At 38.1% G+C, this 19,977-nt stretch overlaps 2 protein-coding genes across 3 annotated transcripts in view; one reads left to right on the top strand and one right to left on the bottom strand.

The window, feature by feature from the left end:
• The window catches only part of CCDC152 (coiled-coil domain containing 152), an 18,981-nt gene extending 13,004 nt beyond the window's left edge, over positions 1 to 5,977 (top strand). The window contains exons 6-9 of the mRNA XM_004678472.2: positions 205 to 307; positions 2,779 to 2,906; positions 4,885 to 4,968; positions 5,518 to 5,977. Of these exons, the coding sequence (XP_004678529.1) occupies positions 205 to 307; positions 2,779 to 2,906; positions 4,885 to 4,968; positions 5,518 to 5,667 (465 nt within the window). The 3' untranslated portion in view covers positions 5,668 to 5,977. The remainder of the gene's footprint in view (positions 1 to 204; positions 308 to 2,778; positions 2,907 to 4,884; positions 4,969 to 5,517) is intronic.
• A 165-nt stretch (positions 5,978 to 6,142) lies between these two features.
• Positions 6,143 to 15,671, bottom strand: SEPP1 (selenoprotein P, plasma, 1). Of its 2 annotated transcripts, none has more exons than XM_012721935.1 (5): positions 15,557 to 15,663; positions 12,795 to 13,010; positions 11,610 to 11,822; positions 10,385 to 10,502; positions 6,143 to 7,665 (listed from the first exon to the last, which is right to left on the bottom strand). In XM_012721935.1, exons 2-5 carry the CDS (start codon positions 12,995 to 12,997, stop codon positions 6,964 to 6,966), a joined length of 1,236 nt encoding a protein of 411 aa, XP_012577389.1. In that variant the 5' UTR covers positions 12,998 to 13,010; positions 15,557 to 15,663; the 3' UTR covers positions 6,143 to 6,963. The 2 variants fall into 2 exon arrangements, with proteins under 2 accessions (XP_012577389.1, XP_004678402.2); XM_004678345.2 differs by having other exon boundaries at positions 7,009 to 7,665; positions 15,557 to 15,671.
• Between the last annotated feature and the right edge of the window lie 4,306 nt (positions 15,672 to 19,977).

The raw sequence follows: 19,977 nt of genomic DNA, 5'->3' as shown, positions 1-19,977 counted from the left end.
TTGTGTCTTTTGGGTAGATACCTAGGAGTGGGATTGCTGGGTCGTAGGGAAGCTCCATGTTTTGCAGTTTGAGGAACCTCCACTGGAGGGTCTTTATACTATCTTTCACTTATCTCCCAGGAACCAATGTGTCAAATTTTGACAGAACTAAGATTTTCAAGCTCAAGCTGAAATCAAAGTATGAATATGTATTTTAATCTTTAGGATTATAAGAATAATATTGCTAAACTTATGAGTGAAATGAGAATCAAAGAGGAGGGACATAAAATAGAAATCAGGAAACTTCATCAGGATATACAGAAAAAAGGTAAGTTTTTTTTTCATTTTTAATTTTCCAAATTTCAAGATATAAAACAATTTAAATATGTTTATAAATTATTTTCAGTAATAGTGTTCTTCAATGAACATTGCCTTATAGATTTCTAGATTTTTATGTGGCATAAATTGCATTTCTAAATTAGATTCATGACTTTTTCATGGCCTAGCCACCAACAGTGTCCCAATAATAAAGAAATAAATTCTAGATTGAACTTCATCAAAATTATTATCCTCTGTCCTTCAATGCTGTTAAAAAAAAAAAAAAGACAGGTCATAGACTGGATAATACAGTTACAAATCCACAGTTGACTAAGGGCATATATCCAAAATATATATAAAGAGTTCTAACAACTCAGTAATAAGTCAAATAGACCAACAAGAAAATAAGCAAAATATTTGAACAGAGATCTCTTCTGCGACACACAGATAAAAAAAGAGGACAAGAAAACATGTTCATATAACTCACAGTAGGAAAATTCAAGTTAAAACAACAAAGAGATGCCACTTTGTACCTTTTAGAACTATCGAGAGTTGGTAAGGATATAGAGCAACTGGAATTTGTATGTATTATGGATAGAATTATAAAGTTATGGAGCCACTTTAGAAATATCTTTTCTTTTTTTTTTTTCTAAAGATTTATTTATTCATACAGAACTGGGGTACAGGCCAGAGATGCGGAGGGTGAGAGGCTTCACCAGAGACAGAGTGGGGAGCAGATCGACGAAGTACACTGCTGAGGGGAGCAGCGGGTGGGTCAGGAGAGGTCTGCCACGCCATGTGGTCACCTCCCGGGCAGACGGGGATCAAACTAATGCGGAAGTGGCTTAAGCTTCTTAGTGCTGTGCTTTAACCCGCTGCGCCACCAGGGAGGGCCAAGAAATATCTTTTAAAAATAAGTTTTGCAATATCTTTGGATCCTTTGAGCATCAAACACTAAGACAGGATTAGACAACATAAATGAATTTATTTGTGCCAGTAGATTTTAATTTTTTGGTGAATTAGACATCTTTGGGGGAGAGCACACAGATACATGAAGAAATAGGAAAATCTGAATTGCTCAAAAAAAAAAAGAAAACCTGAAATGTTCGATATTTGTATAAGGGAAATTAAATCTGTGAGAAATATTTTTCTCACTAAGAAACTCTAGGCTTAGGCTTTCCTGGTGAAATTCTGCCAGGTATTTCAGGGGTGGGGGGAAATCATGCCAATCTTACACAAACTTTTTCAGAAAACTAATAACTCTCCTCCCCCCCAAAAAAAGGAAACATTTTCCAACTAATTTCATAAGCCAGCATTATCTTGAGAACAAAACATTTCAGGGAAAATCACACACCCATCCTCTGATCTAGTATCTGGAGGCGATCCATTACAATGCTTCAGTTCCTGTTTCCTTTACAACTGCTCTGCACTGCTGTCATCAACAGTGCTGCTGCAGGCAGCAGACGAAGAGCAGATGGAAGTCGGTGTCTCCACGGTTTGGATAGCCAACTATATTCTGGGCGTCACCTCATCACATGCTAAGACAGAAACTTTGTACTGATCCTAAGTCCTGAATATTGGTAATGCTGATTGGGAAGATGGAAAGAAGAGTCTTTACACAGAGAGAAGCTAAAAAAGCCAAGATACAGTGGGCAGACACAGGACATTTTAGGGATAGTAGTCCATTGTCTAGCTTATCTTTGCACACCACAGAAAGTTCTGCAAGAGAAAGGCCAGGAACTATGGTTAAGGCTGGATACTCTGACCATTTAATTGTAAGGTAAATTGATGGGACATGCCTGAAAGTTTTTGAAGTAATGGCCAGTCTTAAAGGTATGCTTCAAGAAGACTAAGCTGGCAGAGGATGTAGGAGGTAAAGACTGGGGATAGAAATCCTACACACAGAATCCAAGTGAGAAAAATGAGGCCTGGAACTAAGTAAGTAAGTAGATTAGTCAGTGCCAAGGTACCTAACTTGTAGCTTTTGTGGACTAATTGACATTTATTTCTCAAAAATCAAATAAGTTGTGAGGTTCCCATCCTGGATGAGATGGTGTCATTGACAGAAATAGAATAGCTGAGTGAAAGGAAACATGATGAAGTTTAGAGACGTGGTGTGAATAATGTTATAGAATATAACAGGAACTTGATGTGACTCTAGAGTCATCCAATAACGCAGGATCCTGTATACTAGGAACCCGAGCTTCGTGTCCTTCTTTAATCACTGAATCTCCTACTTATTTTCTAGGCCATTGATTTTTAAAAGTAGAGTTAGTTTATTTGTTCAAAAGCTTTGGATGGCTAACATTTGTATTTCATGAATTTACAGATTTGTCAAAAATATGTAAAAGCTATTCTGCACATAGTTTCTGAGATATGTTTTTATTAGTGAAATTTCTTCTATATTACTTGAAATGCTAAAGAAATATTTCTAAGATTTTTTAATAAGACAAATTAATTTGGTTATTTTGTTTCATTCAGTTGAATTAAATGAAGAAAAGCATAAAGAACTGATAGAGAAAAAGGAGGTAGAAATTTCAGAGTTAAATGCAAAGTTAAGAACTCAAGAAAAGGAAAAGCAAAATGAAATAATCAAACTACAGCTAGAGGTGGGTGTTTAAGATTTACTAAACTTGAGGATGCATCCCTTCATCTAGGACATACTTTCGTTATTTTTCATTGCAGTGAGAAATTTCAAGTGCGGAAACAACCTTGCAAAAGAGTGCCACACACTTGTTCATCACAAGTGATGCTCAAATGCTTTAACAGTTGTTTGCCACCCTGCTTGTCTGCATTTGGCCTGAAGGTGGAGCTCTTCAGTCATGGAGAAAATGCTGGTTTCTAGCGAGATGGTTTCCTAAGAAAGCAGGAACAGATAATTCAAAATGGATCTGATTTACAGCTTAATCAATCAGCAATCAATCAATAATCAGTCTTCACAGGACTAACATTTAAGCAGTGTGGAGATTGTTTCTAATCTTTACACTCTCCTCAGCAGAAATTGCGAAAATCTGATGAACCAACTAGAAATTCCTTTTGCTTTTACTTAGGATAAAAATGAGGAAAAAAGGCCTCCTTGGTGGCCTAGGGTATAAGTCTCAGTGCTACCATCAACTATAGCCTGAATTGGATCCCCAGCTAGGGAGGTGACCTACAAGGTGCAGCAGATTTCTGTCTCACCAACTGCTCCTTTCAGTCAATCTGTCTGCTCTGTTACCCACTCTATCTCTGGTGAATCCTCTCACTCCCCCTACCTCTGGTCTACACCCCCAGTTCTTGTATGCATAAATAAAAATAAATATTTTTTTAAAAAAGGGAAAGAGAAAAAAATTCTTCCTAATAAATGTATGGGAAAATGTACAGCCAATATACATATACAAACACATCAAATTGTTTTTAAAAAGTTTAAGTGACTTCAAATAGGCCCTATTGAAGGCTGAGGTTCCAGTTATTTGCTCTAAAGACTTTCAATAGGTTTGTTAACTAGATGTTAGAATCTCAAGAAAAAAAAGTGCTGTTTTCACAAAACAGTTGTCTTTTAAATTTTGCCATTCATTCTTTAGTTTCATTCTGCCAGTGATGCTTTCCATAATCATTCCATGACTGTCCATCAGCTGGAGTCCCATTTTACTTTATGTCTGCAGAACTCAAGGGCTTACAGTTCTGTGTTCTTATAAGTTGGCATCCCTGGGACACTTTGTGAGGTCCAGTGTTGGAGAGTGTATGATCACTGGTTAGTAATCATACCAGTAGAGGGATCGCTCTCCAAGATTTTGCAAAAAATATGGACCATAAGAATGGCCTAGACAAAATTTTTAACCTAATTCAGTTTAATATCAAGCCAATAAAACTTAAAAATCAGCAAAACCACCTCCAAATTCTATTCACTTTCAGTTTCTACAAAAGGGTATATGAATTTTTCTCCTATAAGTATAGATTATACTTCATTTTTAAAAAAAACATATAAATTCTCAACCCTTGTTAACTAGAGTCTTAGTCCTGCAGGATAGTTCCCGAATGCCTTGAGAAAAAGATTAGGCTAAATCCCTTCAGAATCTCAAAGGTAGTACCGAGGTAGTTGTTACATTTAAGAAGTTCCCAAAGTAATTTGTTTTTAGATTTATTTATGCATACAAGAACTGGAGTACAGGCCAGCGGTGTAAGAAGAGGTGAGAGGATTCACCAAAGACAGAGTGAGCAACAGAACAGGCAGACTGACTGACTCTGCTGAAGGGAGCAGCAGGCAGGCAGGAGAGGTCTGCTGAGCCATGTGGGTCAGCTTCCTGATTGGGAATTGAACTCATGCCACACTGGCTGCAGATAGCTTCATAGTGTTGCACTTTAACCCCTTGTGCCACCAAGGAGGGACCGCAAAATAATTTTAATAGGTAGCCAGGGTTAATCTTGCTTGAATCTCCTTTTAGTCATTCTTAATAATTCTTTCATAAAGAAAAACTATATCCTGTTATACATAAAATACACTTAAATTGTATATTATGTGTCAAAAAGTATTATATTTATAGAAACAGTTGTTTCTCATTGCTTGATCAGAATGTTCTCAATGCTTTCTTTTTTAACTTTATTCAGTTTGATGCCAAACTAGCAAGAGTTCAAACTAAATCAAAGTTATATCCAGAGTCTACTGTTTTGCCACAGAGTATCTACAGAAGGGTATGTGTTTTTCTTCTGTGATCTATTTCTTAAACAAAAACTCATTTTCTTCATGTTTTATAAAAATTATCCAGTTTTACTAGCAATATACATATTTTCTTGAAGTACACCACACAATCGGGGAGATATTAGAATTTGAATAAACTTTTAAAATTACTTTTAAACTAATAGATCTTAGTAGTAAATTAAAAGGTTAGAGACGCCTTCTCTTTGGACCATCTGTGGAATTCCACCATAGATTTCCAACTATAGAGTGGGGTATTACCCTGAAGTTATTTAGACACCCAGATTTCCTATTGTGCAAATCTTCCTTATGGTTTCTAATGTCAGTTATATAGTAAAATGAAAGCAAACTAAAACAAAAAAAGGCAAATGCTCCTAATGTGATTTTGGCATCTTTATACCAATGTTATCCCATTAAGTTCCACCAAAATGAAATTACAGGCTTTCCAAAATAAGGGGTCATTTTGTAGTTTTTGTTTTTTTCTTGTTCTTTGTACTTAATCTTATTTTTGAATTGCAAAAATCAGTTATCTCTGCTTCACTTAGAAACTTCAACACCTTCAAGAAGAAAAAAATAAGGAGATTGCAATTCTTCGCACTACCATTCATGATCTAGAGCAGCGCCTCTCTGTGAGCAAAGATTCTTGCCTTAAGCCTACTGACAAAACATCTCTTGTCAAACGTAAACGGTTTTGAGTATAGCAGTAAATTCATTCAATGCTATTTAATTTCTTTAAAAGCAGTTGAAATGTTTACTGCTGTTGTCAATATAACATACTACTTCGCTGATAATAATGATTTATAAAGATAACTTTACAGCCATGTACACCATGAGGTTTGTGTATATTTGTTATGTGTGAGTTACTGATACTTTTGAACAGCGATCTTTCAAAAAGAGTGGCAGGTAATGGAAGACTGGAAAGGGGCTGGAAGCTGGAAGCTTAGTCTGGGCCGGATGGGCCCCTAAGCAGTTGCCTGACATCAGCCCCATCCCTCCCTTTCCTGCCCTTTCCTTACCCTACCACAAGTCTCTGCACCTGCCTGGCTTTGACTTCATGACTTCAAGGAAGAGAGAGTCTTTTCTGTGATGCCAAAAGCATTTATATTATGTAAGAACTGCTTTAATTAAAAAAAAAACCTCAACAGTTTCCAAACAAAAAAGAAAGACAGCTTTAAATGTATGTATTGAGTTTATTGAAACAAATCCACACTGGCCAACCATGTACTGCTTTCTGTTGAACAGCTTAACAGTATTAACCATAAAGAAGTTCAGGTTTATAGGCTTTAGTTTACCTATTGAACCATCATTGACTATGGAAATGCTTTCTAAACAGTCAACAGTGAAAATCAAATTTTTCTTGATCTTTCCCCTTGTATCTTTCAAATTTTACAGTGCGGTTCAATGCTAGATAAAGAAAACAAGATATAGAGATTTCACTCATATATGATAGTAAAAAATCAAGATAAGAGTCTTAGATATAAAAGGTGTAAATGCATATTTTAAAACATAGAAAGATACTCATGTTTAAGTTTTTCTGAATCGTAAAGACAGTTCACTTCTTTAATGGTGAATCAATTTTAAAAGTAAGATTAAAAAGACAGATAATATTGTTTTCAGAAATAAGAAAAAATGGAAAATATGTCTTTGTTGTCTTCCTCCATTCTAAATTGCTAACTATCCAACAGGAACCCCTAGGTCATAGTTTGTGTTTCTGTTTTCATTAATGCAAGTAGAATACTGGAAAAAGAAAATGAAAGCCATATTAACCAAATGCTACAATCACCTTTCAGTTGCACCGTAATAAAAATATGGTTTTGGTCAATATTTCTTTGTTATAGATTCTAAAATCTGGAAGCCAAGATAGGAGATGTTTCCGTGTTGGCACAAATCCAATTCCTGTGTTTAGATCACTAATTAGGTAACTTTATAAACAATGCTGGAAATGACATTGTGTCTAGGAAGACTTGGGCAGTATAACCTAATTTAAATATTTAGTTTGAAGGTCATTTTCACATTTCTGCCTGATCTTTTCAGCTTCATTTGGTGCTAGCTTCTGTGGGCATGGGCTGCTGCCGACTTGTTTGTCAGGCAGCTGGAGGCAAACGTCACTGTCAAGATTCAATGACGTTTTCCTCTGCCCAAAGTCCCTGTCAGCTACATAAAGAAGGGAGGTGTTCCTTACACTGTCAGGTGACTGCAGACCCTGTTTTTTCAAATATCAGATGTCGTCAGTGTCAGCATCAGCTACCAGGAGCCAACTCTGAAACTTGGGGCATCTTTCAGAGTAACTGATTTATACAACCCCTTCGTCAGAGCTTCTTCTGTAGAAGAGAAAGTTGTAAACTTTCGCTTCCTGGCGTATCTCAGTTCTCTGGGTTCCCCTCTCTTTGTTGGCCCTGGTGCTTATGTGGGTGCTGGTGTCCCGGGGCATGGGGATGCTCCGGGGCAGCTGATGGGGCAGCTGATGCATCTGGTTGCTGATCCTTTGAGAGCTGACTCCCCAGATGCTGGTGGCCTAGGCCTAGCCAAAGATGATATGGATACAGACGACCTGGACGGGGATGGGGATGGGGATGGGGGTGGGGGTGGGGATGCGGATGCTGATGGTTGTGCCGATGTGGCGGCAGAGCCTCGGTGGTTTTCTCCACAGCAGCCAAAGAGATATTTTTACAGAATTCTTCATCTCCCGATGTCTGAAACAGATTGATAAATCACTCATCATCAAATTTGTAAATTTAGCACAAATACATGAAAAGTGATTTTTAGATCTAACATACTGAAATTCCTACTTGTTCATTAGGATTGAATTGGGTTTTTTTCTAGCGTTCATGGATGAGGAAAGAATTTGATGTCTGCCTCAACCCCTTCATTTTTTCAAATAAGTTTTGTTCTTGTTCTTATCTAATTTATAAAATAGTTCTTGTGCAAAGTTTGCAACTATTCAAAGACTCCTCAAGCATCTTACAGACGAATTAGCATTAATAGTTTATAAATAGAATGTAAGAATATAAAACAACTCAAGTTCAGCACGTTCACCTAAACTTCTATGCTAGTTTAACTGACAGCAAAATTAAAATTTTCCTTTGTTTATCAAAAGCATTTGCTAAATTTTCAAGAATTCTGAAAAAGAACTTGAGAACAACACAAGACTATATTTACATCTGTAGGAATAAGAATCAATGAACTGGTTAAAGGAACTTAGATTGACTACAATAGTGTCAATCAAATAGCAAACCCTAAAATAGGTTGACCTGAAAGGGATTTTTCTCACCTGTACCAATCATTCATGGAATTGAATACTATATTCTAAAACAAGCAAGTTTTCTCTAATAATTCAAAAATGCCAATAGGTTGTTCCTAATCAGAGGTTTTTTCATACTTCAGCTTATACCAGGAAGTGTTTGAACTTCACCAAAGCTTTCTAAATGTGTCCTATTACAGTCTGATCGGCTAAAACTGGTAAATTATGGCCCATTTTCCATTGACCATAATGTTCTGTTATGCATGAATCCACTACTTTAATTCACTTAATCCTTTATTTTTTGTGCCCCCCACAAATCATAGCCTCAAAGCTAGAGCAATAATATTAAACTTCAACCTAGGCTGATTTTTTTTTTAAAAGATTAATTTATTTATGAATACAAGAGCTGGGGGGTAGGCAGAGGTGGGGGAGGGGCAGTGAGAGGATTCCCCAGAGACAGAGTGGGGAACAGAACAGGCAGATCCACTGAAATACACTGCTGAAGGAAGCAGCAGATGGGTCGGGAGAGGTCTGCTTTGCCTTGTGGGTCAGCTCCTGGCTGGGGATGGAACTCCTGCTGCAGTGGTCACAGACAGACCCATAGTGCTATGTTTTAACCCACTGTGCAACCAGAGAAAGCCCTGTAGTTTGGTAGTTTAAAGGTTTTGAAAGATTGTAAATTCCATAGGATTTTAGCATACAGCTACTAAATGTTACATGTTTTTATTATTACCTCAGAGAACATAATCATTATATTAAAAACATAAAAATTGGATAAATATCTAAAATATACTCTGTAGTATTTTTAATGTTCAATAATTTAACAACTAACTATAGTAATAGTATAACTACTTTTCAAAAACCAAAACTATATTGCACTGAATTTACAATGTGGTTTTTTTTTTTTAACATTTTAGTATCTTTAAAATCAAAATACTACTGATGATATTGTAACATGTATCCTACTTTAACTGGCAGCACTTTTTTAGTGTATATAAAATAATGTGTCATAATCAGTGACATCTAGGATACATTGAAATAGAAAACTTGATTACACACTTTTCAGATACTTATGGCATATTCTTATTTGCATGTGGTTCATAAATTTTAAGCATATTATAGGAGTTGCTTCTGTCTTTGTTTCAAGACAATTAGGTATATATTTGTAACATTAGGCATTTGCAAAAATACAAAGTACTAAAATGACCCCGAAATATGAGAAATCAAAATAAATAAATAGCATTTATTAAAACCTTAATCTAAAGTAGACATTGAGTTGCTACTCTATCTGCATTACCTCTGTCCCCATCAGTAAAATATTCCTCATAAGATTATTGTGAAGACTGAAATGTGAAAAGTGATATAACAAAATTAATTTACTTGTTGTACCCCTTAGCAACTAAATTAGTTAAATAATTAAAAATGAGATGACTTTCTTTAGAGTTGGGAAAAATCTGAAAGAAATTCATACATATATATTTATATATGAAATTCAGAAACTTTTGAAACCTGAGTTCAAATGTTGTCAGTATTCTCCATGAAGAAAACATTGTTCATAATTGTTTTCCTACTCAATATGAAGGGGGGAGGGAAGTCTCCTGAATTCATATTAAAATATAATGAGTATAAAAAGGAATAAATGTTCTCATTTTGATAGGAAAGGAATACAGTAACAAGTAGAAAACTGAATCCATTTTGAGATAAATGCAGCAACTCCAACTGGAGGTGAGCAGGCAGTGTAAGGGCTTGACAAGAACGCTGATGGACTAGCACTCTTGACAGAAGAAGGAGGTAGCATGGCACCAGCCCCATTTCAGGTTAACGCCATGAATAAGCTTTGTTCACCCTCTCTACTTTGCTGAGAACAGTAACACTTTTCTTGTCTGATCTCTTCCAGCGCTCATACAACATCATTGGTGATAATTAAAAACTGTGATCTACATTGACTTTTGCTTTTTAGAAGTCTTCTAGAAAAAAGTGGCACTGTGCATCTTAAAAAGATTTTATATAGTCTGTTCACAGCAGGAAGTGTGTGTAAGGATGAAAGCTATTCTTGATTTTTAGTACACTTACAGAAACATCGATCATTTATTGGTGATGAAACACTAGCTTATTTAATTAGCTTTTAAGATTTCCTCTTTTCTCCCAGTAAAAATAATAGAGAAAAATACCATGAGAGAGCAGCTTCCACATTTCTTTTCACAGTAAGCAGTCTTAATGGCTTCTTCTACATATGGAAATGTTAGGAAGGAGAAAGGCAACCCAAAATGATATACAAGGCGGCCACATCTAAAAGAAAGAATAGGACAAATATAATGTTATTACAGTATTTTTCCTACTGGAATGCTACACAAGCATGGGTTGGGATAGAACTATAGGTTTAATGGTCTTATGTCTAAGATTGTGTTATACCTTCAGTCAAGTTTCCTAGAGTGGGATCCCAAAGGCCTCCTGGAACTACCCACCAGGGCAAGTCACCACAACACTAGAGGGTGTTTTGAAATGTTACCAATATGTTACTGTAAATAACATCAAACTGTGAATTACCATCATTGGGATTTATCCTAAATTAAGCTCTTCAAATTATCTGAGCTTTTCTAATCACAAATTCAACAAAACAAAAAATCACAGCATAACAAAAACATCCTGGATTTCTGACCAGTCTTGACCAAAATTTCAGCACAATGAAACAAATGGCATTACATAACATTTGGCATTCTCAGAACTGGTGGAGTAGAAATGTTCTTTTTGGCCACATTTTACTCAGTAGATACAATTTTATGTGACTATGAAAGGATTGTACTTTGCAAATGACTAACTTTAGGAAGTTTGGAGGTATCAAAAAGAAATGAGGTTTTAAAATATCTGAAGGAAGACTAAATCGATGGAGGCCTAGGCAGAGTCTGAGTCACCCTCCTGAAGAAAACTGAGTACCAACTAGAATGTTGGTTAATAGCAGATAATGTATGTGCATTGAGGTTCCCTCAAAATATGAATGTTTTATTAGTTCATGGAATCAAAAGCAGATTCATGCAGATAACACCTAAGTGATTAACACACTTCATAGTTCATAAATTCAGGTAAGTGTCTTAAAGCTAATAATTAGATTTGAGATAAGAAGGTCATCTGAGAAATATGGTGAATTCACAGAATTCCTGGGCTGGAATACAAATCAATCCTTTTTATTTAAAAGGATTTTTCAAAGGTAGGGGTAATTCTTTTGTGAAAAAAAGTTATTTCAAAATATATTAAAACCAAACATGGGCTCACACTGAAACTGAATGTTTGGTGGTGATAAAACAAAAGCAGATAGTTTAAAACATTTAATGTCAAATACAAAAATAGTATCTTCTAATTTGGAGTGTTGTGTGTGTGTGTGCCCAAGTGCTCACATACCGATCATATATGAGGAAGTCATCTTTGTTTCCATTTAGGAGAGTCCAGACATCTGTTTGGTTTTCTTCTTGTTGGTAAACAGGAATATGCTTTGAAACCTCATTTTTAAGAAGCATATACTTTTGTTGAGAATCAGTTCCTTGGTGGTTAACAATAACATAAGAGATGTTGGAGTATCCTTCTTTATCCAGTTTTACTCGCAGGTCTTCCAATCTAAAATATTTGGGAAAATACAAGGAAAAAGGAATAATTGCATTTAATTTTACTAGTGAAATCTCACTTTCTTTTTTTTAACATGAAACTCTTTACTTTTTTTTACCTGTAATTTCTTTATACAGTTGTAAAAAACTAAAACTCCTATTTTTTAAATTATTTAGTGAGCCTTGTGCTCAGTTAAAGGCTTATGTTAAATGCTCACTTAATCCTTAATCCTGTGAAATATATATTTTTAAATTAATTTGGCAGTTACAGAGAATAATATGCAATAAATATTTAGCAAATAACCAAACAAGTATTTTTCATGTATTTTTTTTTCTTTTTGGTAAATGACCCAAGTAGACCTTTAGTTTAGCACTCATTCTACTCTGGCAAAGCACTTGTTTTTGCTTCTATGTTATAATAACTAATCCATTTGCAAGAGTATCCTTTAGAACATTTTCGTTACACAAGTAATCATATTTAGTAGTGTATAATAAAAGATGAAAAAAATTCATAGACTCAGGTAAACCACTGTAAACAATTTGGTGTTTATCCTCCTAGGCTTCTTTTCTAATAGTAAATTCTATGCAAAAGTAGTTTTTTAAAAATGTGGTTTGGGGCCCTCCCTAGTGGTGCAGGGGGTTAAAGCACAGCACTAAGAAGCTAAAGCCACTTCCACATGAGTTCAATCCCTGCACCAGAGGTGACCCACACGGCACAGCAGACCTCTCCTGACCCGCCCACTGCTCCCCTCAGCAGTGTACTTCGTCAGTCGGCCTGTTCTGCTCCCCAGTCTGTCTCTGGTGAATCCTCTCACCGCCCCTGCACCTTGACCTGTACCCCAGTTCGGTATGCATAAATAAATCTTTTTTTTTTAAGTGTGGTTTGATAAATGCATCTTTCTAGTTTTACTTTATGCATGTATGTATACATATATGTATGAATTATTTTCCCTTTGAAGAAGTCCTACCCCATGAAAAGACTTACCTAGATGCCTGCAGAACGCACAGGTGTCAGCTCGCTTGAAGAAGGGCCACCACTGTTACTGAACCATTTGAGTTCAGCATTGGATCTTCATCCTTTATGCTCCAGGGTGGAGGCGGCTTGCAAAGAGAGCCTTGCCCCTGGCTCTCTGTTCCTCCATGAGGAAGGAGACAGAGAGCCAGGGCAAGCCCCAGGCTCCTCCACATGGCTGGGGCTGTCCTGTAAAAGAGGAAACCTTTCTATCATCTTCATAGATGACTCCAGAGGCATAACTAGAAATGTCTATAATTTACTTCCTATAAATGCCTGGCCCATGGATTCCATCTGTGTGTTGCTGGACTCTAGTTGTGCCTCCCTTGCACTAAATCTGCCTGTAATGGGAAAGATCAGCCAGAGGCTGGGCGTAGTTAAAGTACCACTTAACTATCTGGCTTAACAAAATACTTTAGTAACCACAGAATGGGAGATTTGCCTGAACAGGCTGCCAGCACTTCCCTAGAAGATACATGTTTAGAAAAACTTTGGGACTGTGACCTCTACTGTTAAATAACATTGTGTAAACACAATTTGACTTTAGCTGGAGCAAACCAAATTCTGGCTGCTTTCAGGCTAATACAAATCTAAAAGGTAAATGATGGATCCTGCACAGGTACACTTGGAAAGAGAAGACCAGGAGAAAGAAGGGAGCAGGAAAAGGCTGGTATTGAGTTCCTGGTTCTTCAGGTTCCAACTTTCCAAACTTAGGAATCAGGTGTGGCTTCCTTTTGTTCCTCTCTAAAAAGTAGCACTGTTAACACCAAAGTGTTTGAATCTCTTTGAATACAAGACTGCCTGCCAAGCTGTTACTCCTGCATCCAAGATAAATAAAAAAGTCTCAGGTCCCTGTCCCTGTCTGTCACTGAAATTGACTTTTCAGGAAGTTACTGTGATGAAATGGCACATTCTGGGTTGTAAAACTCCCCCTTCTGAGTAGGAAAGTTAAAATATCTGATCAAAAATGTTCCCAAAACTAGGGCTAGGTTTCTCAACTGAATGGTATAAATAAGAAAGGTGAATTACAGAGAATTGGTTAAAAGAAGGGGAAAAGGACACATTGAGCTGAGAAAGAAAAATCCACACAGTTAATCAGGCTCCTCTTCATGTAAGAGTCTATGGAGAGAGATGAGGACAAAATTCCAGAACTAGGAAGTTGGTGCATTTCCAGACACTGATCTGGACTCAAAAAGTAAAAGCGGCCCTCCCTGGTGGCGCAGTGGGTTAAAGCACTGCATTGAGTGCCACTTCCGCATGAGTTCGATTCCCACCTGCCCCGGAGGTGACCACATGGTGTGGCAGACCTCTCCTGACCCGCCCGCTGCTCCCCTCAGCAGTGTACTTCGCCGATCTGCCTGTTCTGCTCCCCACTCTGTCTCTGGTGAAGCCTCTCACCTCCCGGAGCCTCTGGCCTGTACCCCAGTTCTGTATGCATAAATAAATAAATCTTTAAAAAAAAAAAAAGTAAAAGCACTTTCTTGGGAGAAGCAGGAGGCATAAAAGGGGAGTGATTAGGGAAGGAAAAGACAGTAACTAATAACAAAATAACAAGTTACCTGCTGTGAGCCCAGAATTGAGAGGGAAGTCAAAAGGCTAAGTAGATTGAGTATATTTATCTAAGCACTCTAAAGTACACTTGGAAAGAGAAGATCAGGAGAAAGAAGGCAGCAGGAAGATGTGAACAGAAATTTTTTAACCTGATTATCCTTGAATTTATTTACACCACAAAATTCCTATATATGTTGGATAGCTTGATGAAGAACCTAACTAAAGAAAAAGAGAAAAATGGAATGAGAGAGGAAAGGAAAAAGATTTTGCATTTATTCATAAACCACCCAATTTTGACATATTTTAATTCTTTGAAGGACGACCACTTCTGCACAGGAAATCAAACCTTTCTTTTCTGAATCTGCTCACAGTATTCCTGGTTATGTCTGTAGCTGTGTAAGGGCCATATTGTTTTCTCTGACCTTCAAATCCCTGCAATGGCTTTCCTCCTGGAGTTTTCCCTCTGCCTTCACTGGGAGATCTTTAAGCTGGGACCCATAGGATGCTTATATGTCATTGTGGCTTTGTGCCAAGGGCAAGTTTCAGACTTGTGCAGCCTTCCCTGCTCCCACCTCCTGTCCAGGCTGTGCAGAGAGCAGCAAGAACTCAACAGCTATCAGTTGCCCACCACAAATCTGTGCCCACCACGCCCAGTTTCAGACTCTTTGCTCCTCTTTCCTTTGTCTGCCTTTTCTTTAATGGTAAATCACAAACTTAAATAATTTGAAACAGTAAAATATACTGGATATTGATTTTTACCCCTCTCCTTCAGGGTGGCAAATACCATTTAAATAAAGATTCCAGTTATACTCCTATGTATACCTGATAAAACTATGTATGTGTGTATATCTACATACACATGTATATATGTAAATATATGTGTATCTATATGTATTGTATGGTGAAAAGGGGAGGTTACTTAAACATTTAAGGCAAATTTTGAAAACTTTTTCAGAAGCAGGTTTAACACATCACGTTTCGCTCCTGTGCACAACATATATAAAGGTTGCACATAAGAAGTTTACATGGTTTCAGGAGAGTTACAAAATGATTTTTAAATTACGATTCAATTTTATATACTATCTCTTGTTTTAAAGTCCATTCTAAGAAAAGAAACATTTTATCAGACTCAGAAGATTTGCCACACTCTAAAAGAATCAAGAAAACACGAAGTTGCTACTTACGCCAGCCCCGTGAGCCCCCAGCTCAGCTCCGTAGCTCTACAAAGCCAGAGGAGGACTGCGCTGTTATTTATAGTCCTGTTGTTTACCTCGCCCTCAGCTGCAGTCCAAAGTTCAGTACCCACTCTGACTGTGACCTCGAAAACAGAGCAAATCCCTCGACTGATTATCATAAAACAATTAAAAAAAAAAAGAAGCAACAAGAGTTGTCACGCATGAAATGCTGGGAAAGTATGTAAGTATGTGGTAAAGGGCTGATTTACTCACCAGCCTTTGCAGTCACCCCAGTATTTAGGAGTTAATGGTACAGTCGGGGGCGGAGAGAAAGCGAAGGGAAAAAAAAAAAAAAAAAAAAAAAAAAGCCTCCAAGTCATGTTCTTTGCAAACTATAATAAGGAAAAACATTTGCTGAACCAGCGCTTCAAGCAGCTGCTTTTTTTTTTTTTTTTTAAGATGGGGGTGGGGAGTAGTGAGCAGGGATGTTTTTTGTTCCTCTTGCTTTGTAGTGGTAGACGGCTAACCTAACTCAAACTGTGCGAACTTAGTTAGAAAAGTCACCTGTTGCTCTCAGGCCAGCTCCTGTTGTAACAGCTCCGCTTGGATTGGCTTATTGCATACTTGAAACTGTGGGATCTCACAAGATTTCTGCTCCTTTCTTCTTCCTTTTAAGAAAAGAATAATAAGAAAATAGACCCCTAAATAAGGGAAATCAGGCCCCTTTTTATTGTCATGGACACCCTACTTCCTGGAGAATGTTTTAAGGATCTAATATAAAATCTTTATGGATATGCATCCTTTATATATAAAAGCTGGGTAGCAGTCATAGCTGGAAAAGTATATGGAAATTTCAAAATGTACAAATAAAGTGGAAAAGTCTTGCTTTTTCAGGAAGAGACAAATTCCTCACTCTGATTGCTCAGTGGGCACACCATAGTGGGTAAGGGCATGAGCTACATTGGATGATGCCATCTTCATGGGTGTAGTTCTGCTACAATTAAGCAGTTCTTCATCCACTATTCTTTATTACCTGCAGGTCTGCATTCTTATACAAGGTCAGAACTGACCGGCCAATCAGTCATAAGAGCCAAACTTTACAAGGAACCTTTCGAGTCAACCAGAAGCAGAAAGCCTGATCACCCTTAGAAGGCTATGCATCACGAGGTATGACTGGGAACGACCGAGGGGCTGAGCACCGATGTATGACAAGGGACCCCAGAAGCTAATCAATGGAACGCCTTGTTGTAAGATTGGAACTATGGCCAGGGGTCTGGGGTCTGGTTTGGGTTACAACATTTGGTCATCAAGCCGGTAAGAATTGTCTGGTCAGCAGACTCACATCTCCCGGAAGCCCTAGATGACAAAAACACATCAGTTCATTTCACCCATCTTTTCTCCTTGTCCGCCTGCCTCATGTAACTGATGCTGTATATTATTCTGTCAGTAAAAAGGCCAGGCTCTTGCTTGTTTAGCAGCATCCTGCATTGTGCAGCCTGCTCCAGACCCCTGTTGATAGGACTATTTAAGTAGTCCTATCTGCATCAGTGTCACGCTGCCGATGCAGCAACAGTGCTGGTTTTCGGGTAAGACTTCTTTCCCCTCCTCATGCGTTTTGTCCAAACACAACTCAACTGACCATGGCATGCTGGCACTGCTGTTCAAGGTGCAGGGTGCACAAGAAGTTCAGAGTTAACCTTCATTGAGGAAACTTATTGCAAAGTAGAAGCTTCACATTTCAAAGTCAGATTCTGTTCATGCACACTAAAATACTTTAAATAGACATTTAAATTTTGGAGGCCCCACATCACTCTGAGAATCCAATGAAATGTTTAATACCTCCCCCAGAAAAAAAGCACATTTACAAACTTGCTTCCACATAAATACACATATACATACATACAAAGATGAATTTTGTGCAAATTTTTTCCAACACAGAAAGCTATTCCTGTGCTCCATTTCCTTGAGGAATTCAAATAGTCCTATCTGCATCAGTATCTCACTATCACTTCCTTTCCTTACAGTGGTCTAGCAGATATCCCCTATCCAAAAAGTATCCCCCTAGAGCAAAGTAGCCAGGATGGGGTGGGTCCCTACCAATGTATTCATGTAACCCCCCCAAATGGAGAAAGGAGAATATGGGGAGCTTGTCATGTTTGAGGGGAATCCGTTCTTTATTTCAATTTTATTTTACTTTGCTTTATCACTGTTTTACAAAGAATAGAATTGCTACAGCATGTCTGGCTCATGCTATTGAATTGAAAAATTTAATACATTTCAAAAATGCTCTGTCATGAGTACACTACAGAATCATAAGACATGAACTCACTGGATCACATCCAGTGATCCAGACCATGGCCTCAGTGAGAAAAAGCCCTCATGCCTCTGAGAGCATGAAGTTTGGAATACAAGTTTGGTTGAATGATCACTAAATGAGGGAAATTGCAAGTTTACTGTAACTGCTTCGCTCCATCTAGGAGATGCCTTTCCCACAGTGGGGCAAAAGTTACTAGCTGGAGAGAAATATTAACTTGCCTTCATGCCGGGTGAAGGGAGTCCATTCCTAACAGTCGCTTCCGTGCTGGTCACTTGGGTCAAGTCAGCATTTCTTTTTAAAGATTTATTTATTTATGCATACAGAACTGGGGTACAGGCCAGAGGTGCAGGGGCAGTGAGAGGATTCATCAGAGACAGAGTGGGGAGCAGAATAGGCAGATGGACAAAGTACACTGCTGAGGGGAGCAATGGGCGGGTCAGGAGAGGTCTGCCGCACCATGTAGATCACCTCGGGGGCGGGGATCGGTCTCATGCTGAAGTAGCTTTAGCTTCTTAGTGCTGTGCTTTAACCTGCTATGCCACCAGGGAGGGCCCCCAAGTCAGCATATTTAAGACAGCAAAATTTCCAAACAGATCTTGATTGGGTAAATCAAATCACATTGAATCAAGCATTTATTAAGGCACAATGCTGAGTTCTTAAAGACCTCAAAATCTAACATGGTTCACAGATAAGTTAAGGGGGAAAAGCATGTACACGATGTAAAGTGTGTCCATGGCTTACTCAAAAACCACCCAAGATAATGGTTGTTAAGTGAAAGTTGCTCTTGGAAAAACGGAGCTTTTAACCCAAGCAACCCAGACATCATCAGGCACAATAGGTTAGCACACTCATTGCCAGTTCCCAGCTGTCGGAGACCAGCTCCAACTTTTGAGGTGTGTGGAGGTAACACAGGCAGGACCCTAAGATGGGAAGGCGTCGGCGTGCAGAGATTCCAAGAGGGGGGAGAGGGAGTGAGGAAGACAAGGGAGTCGGAGTTGGGTGCAAATCTTCCTGCTCATCCTTTTGCAGGTCTTTATTTATACTGTTTAGCAAGATTTAGTTACAATAATGCCTCAGGTAAGTTAATAAGAAATCGGCATAAAAGTTTTAAAGGAAGAGGGGAACAATGCATCCTCTTCCTGCTACTTTCTGGCACACTATACTATACATCTTTGTGATAACTTTCATGTATACAGATGTTTAACTGTGACTTTAAAGGATCAGGGTCTGGGAAAAGATGAGCTGTTAGCAAAGGATTTAAGAGTTCTAGGGAAGGAATAAATTGTGTTAGCAGAGTCGTCAGTGATGGCCTAAAGTGAAGCTAATGGCTAACTTAAGGTTAGCAGAAGTTGCTAGTGTTTGTTTTAGGAAGAGGTTAAATAAGACTCGCAGAGAGTAGTTAGTGATTGTTTTAGGAAAAGAGTAAATTAAGAAGTCACATAGTTGTGCATTAAGCAAAACCTGTGTTGATAATGTCAGGAAATTGTCCATGGGTTCTTATGCCCTGAGAGTTATCTTAAGAATCGCTTTTTGTCAAAAAGACCAAAGAAGTTTTCCAGGAGTCTTAATGCTCCGGGGTCTTATCTGTCCAGGAGCTTGCCTTTTGTCTTCAGTCAAAGGAATTTCCTGCCCAGGAGCAGCTAAGCTTGTACTTTGCCCAGGCCAGGTAGCCAATTTAGAGCTAAGGCAAGCCAGTTACAAACTGATGTTGCTACAATATTTTTTGATATTATGATTATACAAAAAAGGGAGGTCATAAATAAGTTAGCAGTGGAAATTCTGATTTTTCAGAGCTTTTCCCGAGCTACCCGGAATCTGTCAGACGATAGCCGTTGCATAGCTTGTGTCACCCAGCCACTTGGTCTTGGTCTTCACAGTCTTCTTTCAGAGCACCCTGTAGATAGGACCACAACCCTATCTGGAAGGTTATTTTAATTTGTCTTTTCTGGATGATTAAAGTCTCCTGACTGGTTGCTCCAGCCACACAATTGGGCATTAAGGTTACTGAGAGCGACTGACTGATTATATGCTGTCAGGCTGAACTTTATCCTAATGAGCTCTTGTCTCAGAATTTCCAGCCCTGGATCCAAGAGTCCATCTCTCTTCATGCTGC

Source organism: Condylura cristata, unplaced genomic scaffold (genome assembly GCF_000260355.1).
Source record: "Condylura cristata isolate star-nosed mole 26May11 unplaced genomic scaffold, ConCri1.0 scaffold00007, whole genome shotgun sequence".
In the NCBI taxonomy this organism is placed as follows: domain Eukaryota; kingdom Metazoa; phylum Chordata; class Mammalia; order Eulipotyphla; family Talpidae; genus Condylura; species Condylura cristata.
Note: the sequence above shows the minus strand (reverse complement) of the source record. Positions and strands in the feature narration are given on the sequence as shown.